At 37.0% G+C, this 14,648-nt stretch overlaps 1 protein-coding gene across 1 annotated transcript in view; it reads left to right on the forward strand.

Annotated features, from left to right (window-relative positions):
• The window catches only part of grik2 (glutamate receptor, ionotropic, kainate 2), a 245,140-nt gene that overhangs the window by 133,512 nt on the left and 96,980 nt on the right, over window positions 1-14,648 (forward strand). Inside the window, exon 8 of the mRNA XM_048152799.1 lies at window positions 12,050-12,193. Within this exon, the coding sequence (XP_048008756.1) occupies window positions 12,050-12,193 (144 nt within the window). The remainder of the gene's footprint in view (window positions 1-12,049; window positions 12,194-14,648) is intronic.

Here is a 14,648-nt window from a genome sequence, read left to right on the forward strand (position 1 = left end):
TTTTTATCATTGAACTCTTAACTTTATTATCTGTTTTTAATTACAAAAAATGAATATTCATGGTCTAGAGGCTCAATAGTCATCTCATGCACTTTTAATATTTGCAGCATTGCTCATTACGCTCATGATGTATTTGGCCTCTGGCTGGCATATACTCACACACACAGTATACACATTTGTGGCTGTGAAGTATTTCTCACGCTAGCCTTGGGAGTCATGAATATACTCACAATTCATAGAAACAAAAGTCTTGATAATGAGTATCACATGTGCACTCAAGCATAAATTGACTGACAGCACCATTGATGCAGTGTGTGCAAGAATGAGTGTGTTTATTTTACACAAACACACACAAAGTTTAATGAATGTGGTTAACTCTTTCCTCATCATTTATGGCACAACGCTTCTCTGCCATTGACAAAATTTTCCGGCAATCCATGTTTTCACTGTTATTCAGTAGGAGGTGCTGTTACAAATCTTCTGAAAATGCACAGAATCTCCAGATCCAAAAACAAGCAAAGAAGAGTAGAAACAAGTGATAAAAGTATGATTTTGATATATTGCTGTGAAGATTCCAGGTTACCCCTAATTGCTCATAACTTGCGTGTATATCCTGTTTATTTTGGTTTATGTATTTTTTTGGTTTATTTGTATAAATGTTTGTTTAAAAATTACTTTGGGTTATTTTTCCTAGTCTAAGGTGCACATTAGACGACAGAAAAAAGACACCAGGAGTTTTCTTTCTTTCTTTTATTTATAGTTTATCAACTTCCATTTTCTTACCTTTTTGTTTCTGGGATCATGGCTGCAGCATGGTTCCGGGGGTGGGGGTTTAAGAGGGAGTGCGGCCTTCCTGTTTCCTTTTTTATGCAACTCAAAGGAATTATGGGTAGTGTAGGCATAGTCTACTTAACAGTACCAGCAGGGGGTCATTGTTTCATTGTGTTTATTTGAATACATGTATAAGTGTATTGTTTTATTTATTTTTTTTGTATTTATTTTGGTATTATTGATTGTTAATTTATTTTGAATTTGATATTCAATTGAGTTTATTTATGTGTTTATGTATATGTATGATTTTTCTTTTCCCCTGTGATTTATGATTTGGTTTGACTCTTGAGTTTAAATGGTTCACTGTGCTTGCTAGAGTCAGTTTCTGGTTGGGGCCTCCGTGAGGAGGGTCAACATTAGTGTCCCGGGTTTCATGTGTTTTGTTATTGTTTGTTTTCTTTTTTTTTTTTTTTTTTGTGAAATGCAAGTGTTGAGTCAATAAATACAACATATTGACTTCAAGCAGTGTCTCCCCGCCTTTACTCTGGCCATGTCCCTACAATTGCATCTCAACTGAACATTCTGGAGACCATGAAAGTTTTGAGAAAATAATCAAAAATACTGCTGCTGGTTGGCACCTTTTAAAAAAACAACAACTGGTGGTGAAACAGTTAAGACAGATAAAGATAAAATATATTTATCTTTTAAGACCCCATGAAATAAAAATTTGAGTGCATGTTAGTTTTAGAGCAGTGTTTCACAATCAGTGGATCACAAGACAATTTTGAATGGGTTGTGGAGTGTGTAGTCAAAGAAAGAAACAAATAAATAAATAAAAAAATGAATAAAAAATATTCTAAATGTTTTTTCTGGTGCAAGGTCTATTTTGAAAGACGTGTGTGAAAGCTGTTGACACAGTTTAAGTAAAGACTGCATTCTGATTCAGTATCTGTGGTCAGATGAGATGATTTTAGTTGATTTTAGTGACCCATTTTAGTTGTTCATCGTTTCAGACTGAGGATAACATATTTATGACAAGCTGAAACCTTTGAGAGATCATGCTATGTGTTATATTCATGTTGCACTACATTGTCAATATGAACTCAGTTTCTTCAGCACCCCAAAAATGTGATGCCTTCTTTACCGCCATGTTTACGAATCTGGACATGACACCATCATCCGTGTGCACTTTCGTCAAAGTGGAATAGATGTGATAAAAGTCTTTACATGCCTGATTATTGGGATTAATTGGCATCGCTTTATGAAGAGTGCATGTTGATAATAATCATAAATGTTTCTTGAGCATCAAATCATCATATTAGAATGATTTCTGAAGGATCATGTGACACTGAAGACTGGAGTAATGATACTGAAAATTCAGCTTTGATCACAGGAAAAAAAAAAATTATAATAAAATAGAAAACATTTATTTTAAATTGTAATAATATTTCACAATATTACTGTTTTACTATATTTTGGATAAATTCAGCCATGGTGAGCATTAAGAGACTTTCAAAACCTTAGAAAACATGAACAAATCTTACCAACCCCAAACTTTTCAATGTCAGTATACTCCTAATAGCTAACAACACAAACCATTGAGACATTAACATTTCAAATGTAAATTATTCCTGTTATGTAATATCATTTAAACCACTTGAACCTCTACCAAGAAATGCAATGAAAAACAAAAGCAATGAAAATATTATATATAGGATTTTAAATTTGTTATTTTAAAAATACATGTCATGATCAGTTACAAGCTCTTATATTTCTACTGTATAAGACATACAAGAACCAAGAGTGAAATGTCTCTTCACCACTTCACCATGTTTGCATATGAGATGCTGTACAGTATGTGTGCTGTGGTGGAGTAATAATAATAATAATTTGTTACATTTATATAGCGCTTCCGGGTACTCAAAACGCTTTACATATGGAAAGGGGAATCTCTTCAACCACCACCAATGTGCAGCATCCACCTGTATGATGCGCAGGCAGCCATATAACGGCAGAACGGCCACCACACACCAGCTTATTGGTAGAGAGGAGATGATGACGCCAGTCAGTCTATGGGGATGATTAGGAGGCCATGATTGACAGAGGCCAATGGGCAAATTTGGCCAGGATGCCGGGGTTACACCCCTACTCCTTTTGAAGGACATCCTGGGATTTTTAATGACCACAGAGTCAATTTCCACTATCTGAGTTGAGGACATTTCTAGTCAATATATTTTTGTTGCCTGCTTTTCAATTTTAGTTCTGTAAATTCATACTGTAGGCACAATGAGGCGCTCCATATGCCATAATGGATACTTTAAAGAGCACATACACATTATATAAACACCTCTCTCTCTCTCTGTGTGTCTGTGGGGATGTGTTCATGGCTCTATCACAGCTGATGATTATCATCCATGTCTTGATGAAATGCACCAGGTTAATCCCATGTGCTGCATGTCATATCTCCTCCATGATCATCTGACAGTTAAAGCTTAGAGGGGTCACATGAGAAGTGCTTCGTGTGTCAATATTAAGTGATTTTGACAGATAATAGCATGATCTCTCAAAGGTTTCAGCTTGACATAAATATGTTATCCTCACACTTCATGAACAGCTTTGAGAGATCAGTATGCCTTACCTGTTGTAAATTCATGCTCTTACCCTTTTTTATTGGTCCTGGAACAAAATTCCATTCAAATAAACACAGTCCTCAAATGCAGATCAGTTTTGGCTGGTTAGCTCTTTCAGTCAAACCTGCTGGTAGATTTTGTAACCGTTATTTGGGGGAAAGCATCTTTCTCCATCGACAACCATTCAGGAACAGTTTCTGCAATATATGACCCCAGAGTCACGTTTTTATCCAGAGCCCTGATCAGGGATGTACAGAATGCTCCCTGCCAGACTGCCACACTTTAACAATTCATAAAAGTGTTGAAAGCAATCTGAGCCGAGAAGATTAAATCTTCCAGCACAAGGCAGGGGAGGACGTGCGAACGAGGTGCAAAAAGAAAATACATCTGAGGTAACGCTCACATCGGCTTACACAGGGGAAAAGCAGCTGTTAAAGTGTTTAGCTTTGATTTCATTCAGGAGTGACATAATTGATTTTAATGAGATGTTTATAGAGTGAAGTGGTTGTATTGCTCAATCATTTACCAGTCTGCTTGTTGGGTTCAGCTATAGAAATGTTCAGCATTCTCCGACATCCTCAGTCTCTCTCTTTCTTGTCCTTTTTTCACTCTCTGTGTTACTTAATGTGAGTAAAATGGCTCAAGAAAAGGATTTATTAAGTCCACATTTCATGCAAACAAGAAACTTGAGAGCTGTCGTTCCAACCACACAAGTTTGCGATGCTGTTTGCGAATGTTTGTTGGAACTAAACGCTGACTTGTTGAACTATACTGACAACATAGTTGGCTAAAAATGTTTTTGGGAATCACACCCCTGGTTAGCAGTTTTCTCCATTCTCCAATATGTGGAATATTCATGGTTGATTAAATCTTCAGCTAATTGGTTAAACAGGTTTATTTGAAAATACACTGCAGTGCATATTGCAGTCTATTTAATATACGCCATACTTTGTGTGCAAAACTATAATTGATTCAATATTAAGTGCAGTTTATAGAGTCCATAAAACACATATTGCTTTGATTAAAATAATTTGACTGCTGCATTTGATTGACATGCTTGTTTGTGCGTATGACAGTGATATTTATTTGCTTGCTTGCTGTTAGGACCAGCTGTTTTGCAAAATGTAAATGTTCTTATTCTAATAATTTAACAGTAAAAAAAAAAGTGCCCTAGAATTAAAAATTGAATTTACCTCGGCATCGTTAAATAACAAGAGTTCAGTACATGGAAATGACATACAGTGAGTCTTAAACTCCATTGTTTCCTCCTTCTTGTGTGAATGTCATTTGTTTAAAAGACCTCCGAAGAGCAGGCGAATCTCAACATAACACTGACTGTTACGTAACAGTCGGGATCATTAATATGTACACCCCCAATATTTGCATATGCCAGCTCATGTTCAAGGCATTACACAAGGGCAGCCAGTATGAACGTCTGGATCTGTGCACAGCTGAATCATCAGACTAGGTAAGCAAGCAAGAACAATAGCGAAAAATGGCAGATGGAGCGATAATAACTGACATGATCCATGATATCATGATATTTTTAGTGATATTTGTGTTTCTTACTGTATTCACGGAGACAAGACTGTCGCTATTTTCATTTTTAAACACTTGCAGTCTGTATAATTCATAAACACAACTTCATTCTTTATAAATCTCTCCAACAGTGTGTAACGTTAGCTTTAGCCACGGAGCGCTATCAAACTCATTCAGAATCAAATGTAAACATCCAAGTAAATACCATACTTACGCGATTAGACATGTTGCATGACGAACACTTTGTAAAGATCCATTTTGAGGGTTATATTAGCTGTGTGAACTTTGTTTATGCTGTTTAAGGCAAGCGCGAGCTCCGGGGGCGGGGAGCACGAGAATTTAAAGGGGCCGCAGCCTGAATCGGTGCATATTTAATGATGCCCCAAAATAGGCAGTTAAAAAAATGAATTAAAAAAAATCTATGGGGTATTTTGAGCTGAAACTTCACAGACGCATTCAGGGGACACCTTAGACTTATATTACAGCTTTTAAAAAGACGTTCTATGGCACCTTTAATGGTCGATTAAGCAAGGTCATCATTAGAGTGCGTAGTTTTGAGGTGTGTGCAAAACACGTGCAGCAGACACACGAGGAAAAATGAAGCGAGCACACCGAATTACATATTCTGAGTGTATTAACATCTTCAAGTCATGCAATGGATTATGTAGACTCGCTGTTTATTTCTAAACATAATTAACCTTGGGTCCAAAAAATCTTAAATAGAAGTAATTTACTGAACATAAGAACTACTTACTTGTATAAACGCCACAATAAAAGTACACAGAATAAAGAACAAGTAATCAGATCCTGGTTGATGAGTGATGATCTTCCAGCACTGTTTCAGCTGTGGCGCATGATGAATCAAGACTTGTCAATCTGAGCGATCAAACCAATCCAACGGGTGCTCCAGCTGTAAAACAGTGTCTGATTGGTCTCTACACGACTATACCCACCCACCATACCCCGAGATCCAGTTTCCATTGGTTGAACTGATGATGGAAAACACTGCATCATGATTACAACGGGATCAGATCCTGGAAGTCCTATAGCTTTAGCAAAACAGCATGTCAATGTCACTCCGCTATCTACACATTGTCTTATGTTGTGTTACTCTAAAAAAATATATGTGATCTACTAGTTTACTGATGTTTCACGAATGTACAAACAAAAACGTGGTGCAAAAGCATCATGTGTATACCGATTTTTTTATACAAATACTTGGTATTGTTTGGTCTCTAACTGAAACAAATACAGTATGCTTGTTGTATTAGTTGAGACCTTTTCAACAATATATGACAGTCTGTTATGTACGATGATTTTAACCCTTAAATCCATACCTCGGGTCTTTAGTGACCCGGGACTTCATTCATTACCATCCTCCTCGTTCATTTTTTAAAGTTAGACATCAACTTTCTTTGTATTCCTCAATCAATTCATTATGAAGAATATAACAAGAAAAAAATCATAAAATTATAAAAGAATGCCTATTTTTGTATTCAATTTTTGTAAGAATTGTATAGGGTCGCTAACGAACCGAGGTGTGTATGAGTGTAAGTATATTTTTTCTGCACAACAATAATTGAATCTTAGATGACGGAATAAGTGCAATTCACCTTTATTCCACAAGGTGGCAATGTCTGATACACAATGCTGAAGTGAGGACTCATTTAGACAGAAAACGAAATAATAAGAAAAACATAAAATGGCTCAGCGATTTACTGCAGAGCAAGTACTGAACGCAATCAAATATGACTGTAACTGTTACTGGATTGATCTGGTGAAGCTGTTAGCGATCGAAATATTGATTTTGAAGATGTTGAAAATTATATAGTTTTGAGAATACGTTTGAGATCGTGAATGGGCTCATTTTCGTAACCTCAAACATAAAACTAGCCCATTATTTGCTGAATTTACTGGGAAATGAGCTCTGACGAGGACAGTGATGATGGCATAAAAGGGCTCAGTTTGAGCAGATGTTTTAAGCCCCAAAGGGTAACAAAATATGCTTTATTTTATTCTTCTGTAATTGTTACTCTAATATCAAAGGAGTTTTATATTATCGCAACAGGTAGAGATCCTTCCGTGTTAGATATAGATCCGGGTCGATAAAGACCCGAATATGTAAGAATGATTGGTGAAACAGTCATGCATTTAAAGGCAGGGTAGGCAAAAAAATAAAGTTTAAACTTTATTTATATATCATACATAATTAAAATGTAAGTACTCTGAAAAAGAAAGTATAAAAATCGAGTGTCTGTAGACCTCTCACGACTGTTTTAAAGACAGCTCATTATTTCCATTCACTCCACCCCTCCCTTCTGGGCTCCTTCCAAAGCCACGCCCCCAAAACGCATGAACGTGTGACTCCGACCACTGAGCTGGAAGACGCATTATTTACCTGAGACGAGCGGAGAGGAAGGAGCACGGCATGTAGTGACATCATGTCAGAATCACATGTAATAAAAATAACTTTATAATTATGAAGATAAACAAACAAGATGTATTTTAGTACTCACTATCAAGCTAGCATATTGATATTGGTAAAGTTTAAAATATATATTTTTTGATTCGCTAACGAGCTATCTATAAGGCAAAGCTAAAAACAGGTTGCATGATACACGTTTTTCCATTACCATCATTTACACTGTGATGAAGATGAATTTCGTGTAAGATTCATAACATATACGTTGTTCTACAGATAAACAGAGTAACATACACTCAAATATCAACTCACAACTGCATTGCAGACACAAAATAATAACACACACATACAACAAAGTGTGTACGACACACACAGATACAAGATAAAGACATCAGTAAACATAGGTAGAGAATATAAAAACAAAACAAGGCGGAAAAAAAACGTGCAGGTAAACTTACAGGTGAACATGGTAAAAGAGTTAGACAGAGGGTAAAATTATGCACAATTCAACACTATAGCTATCATTATTTATCGTCTCTACTACGGCTCGCTAAGTAATGTTATGTTAGCTATATTACGCAGCTACGTGTGCTAATGACACATGCTTCATGAAAAAATAAACAAAAAAATATGTATGATCAAAATACAAAAAGAAAGATTTACCTGTCCAGCAGAAATAAAGCCATCAAGGAGTCACTTTTCAGCCCTTGAGTTCCCTCAGTTCTCGCCATCGCTGGAAAGCCACGCCGATATTAACTCGCGTTTTATTTCTTTGTTTATCCAAAGACTTTTTGTTCATTGCCTTTTCTTGTACTGTTACTGTCTTCCTTTTTTTGCCTGGTTTGCCTTCACTAACTGCATAGGCCGATACTGTGAATTTAGCTTGCTGTTTCTCTGCCATTGTTTTGGTATTCCTAGGATCCATGCCTCTTGGATTCCCCAAATCAAACGTGCGCGCGCAAGTGGGCAGGTCATGTGTGGCAAAAGGGTGGTTGCCATGGTTGCGAGAGAGTGACAGCCGCCTAAGCCAATCCTATGTTTCGTCCCGGATGGAAATAATGAGCTGTGTTTAATACAGATTAAACGGTCTAGAGTCACTCGATTTTTATACTCTTTTTATCAGAGTTCTTACATTTTAATTATGCATGTATATATATAGAAAGTTTAAACAAATTTGGAACAAAATTTCTTACCTACCCTGCCTTTAAGGGTTAAAGATCATATTTTCATGTAAAGCAGTTTTTTTTATACTATGAAAATTTCAGCAATTTTAAAAACACTTGTTTAGTGATGGTCATATTCCTGATATTCACTGTAAAGCCAAGCCTCTAAGCTTTGAAACGACACCTATTTTGTGTTGGTTATGCAAGTGGTTGTTAAGTAACGTAACATAGTAGCGCCCCCCTGCTTCGTATTATTGAGGTTAATGATTAATCAGCTAATTGATCATTAATCTAAACAACAATCGATTTTATGGGATTTCATGTAAATGGACATCCCTAGTTAAGATGGAAGTCACCATGTTTAACAAGTCTTTACCAGTTTTTCATCTGTAGTGTATATTTATGGGCTGGCTGCTGTGCTTTGGTATAGAGTAAGTCAGGCCGACAGATCCATAAAGCTTTGATGAAAATCTGAAGAAAACAAAGCATGCCTCCCTGGAGAGACCACATGCACCCTGGGCTTTGATTCCCCCCACCGCTCCATCACACAAAGCTGCGCTAATACACACACACAGGCGGGTAATAGGAGCGTTCATTTAGTATTCAGGTGGAGGCCCTGTCTTCTGTTTGTCTGATGTTATTACTTATTTATTATTCACAATGCATAAGCCGAGCTCATTGACGTACGGTGCCTCACTGGTAGGCCGGGTGACTCAGGATAATGTGTATTCTCCGCAGATAGGCGGCAGGGCCCCAGCCTCGGCTGTCCCCTTTTAATGGCCCAGCCAGATGCCAAAAAGAGGGGGATGGGGGTGCTCGGTCATGCAAATTCACGGCACGTTCCTTCCTGACAACGCCTCATCCCGTGTCTCATCTCCCTCCAAGACCAGTGGCTGCCACTTTGCGCTCCCCTTGCATCCTGATTGATTGACAGGCGTGGAATGGCGGACAAGTGATTATGAAGCCGATCTGTGTGTTAGTGCAGGAAGAGGTAGGAGGGTGATTGACAGCTTTTTGGTGGTGCGAAACAGCCACAAGTCAAATTTTCCACACATACACACACAGCACCCTCTAGTCATTTTGACCAGCAGCTGGTGACTGAAGCCCTGGGCCCAAAGCGGGCTGTTCATCTCCCGCGGCGTCTTCACACCCATTCGCTTTCATCAACACTCGCTCATGGACAGATTATTAATATCATAGTGGTTGTTTCCTCCCCTCGGTCATCAGGGAACCTTGTCGGAGGCTATATCAGCTAGCAGTGAGTCGACGGTATATGGCTCGTTCTATAATTGGCGATTACGTTTCACATCAACAAAAGAGTACACTATGTTAGGTTTCAGTTTTGCAGAGCTGTAACATATCTGCTAGTTGCCAAGCTTTAAACGCCTTTTTGATTATACAAGGGAAAAGATGTTTTCCTTCCTGGTGAACTTGTCAGCTGTGGTATTCAAACGGTATATTCTAACCCTCTAATCCTAAACCTGCCCCGAAACACAACCCTCACAGAAAACTTTCTGCATTTTTAGATTTTAAAAAAAACATCACCTAGTATAGTTTATAAGCTTTTTTCCCTCACAGGGACCAAAAATTGTCGCCACAATGACAAGGATTTCGGATATTGCCATCTTTGTGGGGACATTTTGTCCTCATAACGTAAGGTTTCCCTGGGTTGACCTATTTCAATGTCAGGCCTTTTGTGGCCAACCACATGTTATTTTATTTAATTAGGCTGACCTCAGATGTGAGTATATGTTTGAACTGAAATCATTTAAATATTTAAAATCATAACAATGGCCCCAACATTGATGATAATCAATTAATACACTCCTAGACAACAGGTAATTGTAGGTCAAATATTGAAGAAAAAAAAATAGAGAAGACTTACAGTAATGTGTTCAAAATGTCCGCCACAGAAGAAAATAACATTATATGATGCTGGTCACATGGTGTTTTAGTTGCAGGAGGTTGCTCACTTGTAACATTGTTGACAGAACATTTGCAGACTTATAAAATATTTTATTAATTTAAAGAAATAAATTTAATGTACACTAACACAATCAGTATTCAGATTTTAGAGATAATTTATTAGATAGATAACCCAAAATATGTTGGAAATGAACTTTTATTTTTAATAACTGAACAGTTTAATGAATAAAAATTGAACATTAAACATTTATTAAATTGCTTATTTTAATAAATGTTCACCTTTTGATTATTATTGTTGCTTCTAGTAATTATGTGTCAGATTTTTTATTTTATTTTTTTCCCAAACTATTTTGTTCATTTTAATCCATTCATATAGCAAGTTGATCAAACATTTAACCCAACTGCTGAGTTAAAACAATCCATTCACTGGGTTTGTCCATTTTCAACCCAACTTGGGTTGTTTTTAACCCAGCATTTTTTAGAGTGTAGACATCAGTTAGGTCAGTCAATAGATTTGATTAATTAATCACGTTTAATCACATGTCAGGTATCCATAAATCTGGTCAGAAATACATTCTAGTGGCCCACTTTAAATGTTAACATAGACTGTCTCTGTTCCAAAATCTAGTGAGCTGCTTGCTCGCATCAGTGTATTATACACATAACGCTCCTAATGATTGACTATTGACGATTGATTCCAAATTAATTTGATGTTAGCACGTTGCCAGCAACACAATAATTTTTTCCCCATCATTTTAAAAGATACATGTGTGTATTACATATTTACTTTTACACTTTACTACAGTAAGTCAGAACCTCTTAAATCTCACAGTACAACTTAGCAATCTGAACACCTTGACCTTTGATGCTACATTATTCCTGTTAGAATACTTACTGCACATGTAAATGCAGATGCAAGAGAGCAGAACTGCGGGTGGGAATGAAGCCGTTTTATCGGTTGATGCCTGACCAATGAAATTTGTAGCACTATGAATGTTTATTGTGTAAGTGCTGAAATTCAAACAAGCTCTCGGGTTTTGCTACTTTTTTTTTTACCTTCATAGTTATGAGTCTTATTGCGGTCTGTCTGTAATCTTCAGCCATGCTGATTTATTTCACTGCAAACATACAAATAGTCTTGTGTGAAGTTGCAGTATTATTAGGCCAGAGCCATCTTTAGCCACAATCTTGTGGCAGACAATCAGAGACAAAAGCTGGAAAATGACAGGTTTGGCTATGATTTATTTGACAGGATAGCAATTTCTGAAGCCCCCTCAGGCATGATTTCCATACCGGCCCAGTCTGGGAGGTGTTGTGATTGCTTCTCAATCATCCAAGGCAAACACTAATTAGATTTTATTTTGGTCTGTGGAATGAGAGGTCTCCGGTATGGAGGGCTGTCAGTTTGTAGCAGTCAGCTGAAGGCTACTCTGGCACTTTCTCATTCTCTGCGATTGGTCGTTGAGTTGAACATGCACCAATCACGGATCTCGACGCTGAAGTTTTAACCTGCTTTTAAGGCTCAATTAATTGTCGTTGGAGAGCCTCAGGTGTACTGCTGATGGTCGATTGACCCGTGTGTGTGTGTGTGTTTCCAGACAGATGCTGCCCTGATGTATGACGCGGTACATGTGGTGGCTGTGGCCGTCCAGCAGTCTCCTCAAATCACCGTCAGCTCACTCCAGTGTAACCGCCACAAGCCCTGGCGCTTCGGCAACCGCTTCATGACGCTCATCAAAGAGGTACGGCAAATATCACTGCTCAGTTAGACTTGAAACGTGTCCTTGTTACAGTGTATTTACACAAATAATATTATTTATATTAATAGTAATATTAGTTAATGGCAGTTAATATTGGCATTAGTTAATAATGTTCTTAATACAAGGACACATTAAATTGACCAAAAGTGACAGTAAAGACTTTTTAGATTCTTTTTCAAGTTAATTAACTTTCTATTCATCAAAGTTTTTAACATTGATAATATTAATGCTTCTTGAGTACCAGTGCATTATTAGGGCTCTACATAGTGACCATTTCAGTTGCATTTGTGACGGAAAATTACTGCATGCAGTGTGGAAAAATATTTAAATGCACTGATGTGAGCGACCTGATCGAAGCTCATGAATAGTAATATAATACAACTGGGACAAAAACCATAACTCCCAAAATGCATATGGGATTAACAGAACCGAGATGTTAATGAGGGCTTGGGGCAAAATAAATAAAAATGCCACTAAAATTTGAGATATTGGGGCAAAAATGCCCCTCAATGTGTTCTCGTTTTTAATATTTTTAAAAAAAAAAAGTTAATCAACATCACATGAGCAAGACTGTCAGAACAATATCGGAATGATCAGAAATGTGATATTGATTTTATACAACTCTTCAATAAACAATAAGTTAATATTAAGTGATTTACATTTTTGAGACACTTTTGTCTGCTTTTTGTATTTTTGCCAATGAAATTAGTTCCAAACAAAGCCACAATTGAGCATCTCTGAGTTTTGTTACTGAATGAATCAGCATTTTTGAATGAAGTGAGTGAACTGCATTTATAAACACAGTCAGTTGCTTTGCTTCTGAATGAATCAGCCATTTTTAACTAATCATTTGAATGAATGATTCAATGACTCACTCATTAAGACATTTTATTGGTAACAGCCCAATTATGTCTTATTATTCTGAATGAACTTGTTTAAATATATTTTTTAAACAAATGCATACATTTAAATTCAGGGAATTGACAAAAATGATGAATACATTTAACAAGGTTAGAAAAAGAAAATTAAAGGTTTAAAAAATGCCTGGACACACCTGGAATCAATGACAGGGTAATCAGCAGAAAAACTACAGCTGTGTCTGAAATTGCCCCATATACCCTCATTCACTATTCCCTACATTAGTACACTAATATAGTTCACTTGAGGGAGTGAATGAAAATGAGTGAGTGAATTCAGACACTGAGCCGGAAGGACTGCATAATCATTTGAAACTTAGCAAACAGGCAGTTCCAGTAGTATTATACAAAATGTATCATGACCTCTGTCATGGAAATTATGTATAAACTTAATTAAACAATTTAATAATCAATTAAAAACTAATGTATATGATATGATATTACACTGTAGCCACATTGGACCAGCGGTTTGGAAAATGGATGGATGGATGATTCAGCTGTAGGCGCCATCTTCTGGTCAGACGTGGGAATTCATACGCCGCGTGGCTCTCATAGTGCATTATGGGTATTCTCTAGCCATTGAGCATACATGAGTTGTACACTCGTTATTGCAGTGCATTGTAGGATTGAATGAGTGCACTATGGCACCACTACAAATGGCTGTTCCCTCAAATTTTGCCCTATTTAAGGGTATAGGGGGAGATTTCAGACACAGCCTACAACCAGAATACACAGGAAATAGGAACTGAATAGACTTTAAAATAAAAGACATGATCCAAAAATATAAATGCATTCTTGGTCACTTATTTCAAAAACATCCCAAACCTTTGAACGGTACATGCAACATTTGTATTAAGGACATTAAAATAAAATGTCACCCAGACCAGTTCTGAGTGCTGTGTTGCAGAGGAGCAGCAGACTACCACAATCTGACATAGTTTGCTGAGACTGTACAGCAGTACTCCAGGCACCAGAATCGACCCTACAAAATGCTGAAAATGCTTTCATCTTCACAGTGTTTCTGAATATACGTCTGGCCATAATGTTTTTGCCATTGTTTAATCCATTATGGCCATGATCAATAGAAAATGTTCTTTGAATTAAACTTTCAGCAAGTGGTAATAATGTTAATTGCACCAGGCAAATTACTTTTATGAATAAAGTAGTTTATCTATATATCTATATGAAAAAAAAAAAAAAAAAAAAAAAAAAAACTAATTTGCCTTTTGTATTGAAATACCATGTGAAAGTGCAGCAGTTTGCCCCGTGTGTGTGCGTTTGCTTGTTTCTGACCTGGAATATCACTCCGTGAGAGCACTGCCGTGCAGAAGGCAGCAAATTTATCTTAATCTCTGAAAATGATTCTTCTCCGTGCTATTTTCAGGAAAACTAGGACGGCTAATCTGAGCTCTCCTGTCATTCTGCTGCCTATATTTAGACAGACTAAAAACCCTTCTTTTATTTGCTGTGCGTGATATCTTTACCAGCCAGCTAAGACCAAAGGCAAACCGAAGAAGCAG

This window comes from Megalobrama amblycephala, linkage group LG13, assembly GCF_018812025.1.
Source record: "Megalobrama amblycephala isolate DHTTF-2021 linkage group LG13, ASM1881202v1, whole genome shotgun sequence".
NCBI lineage: Eukaryota > Metazoa > Chordata > Actinopteri > Cypriniformes > Xenocyprididae > Megalobrama > Megalobrama amblycephala.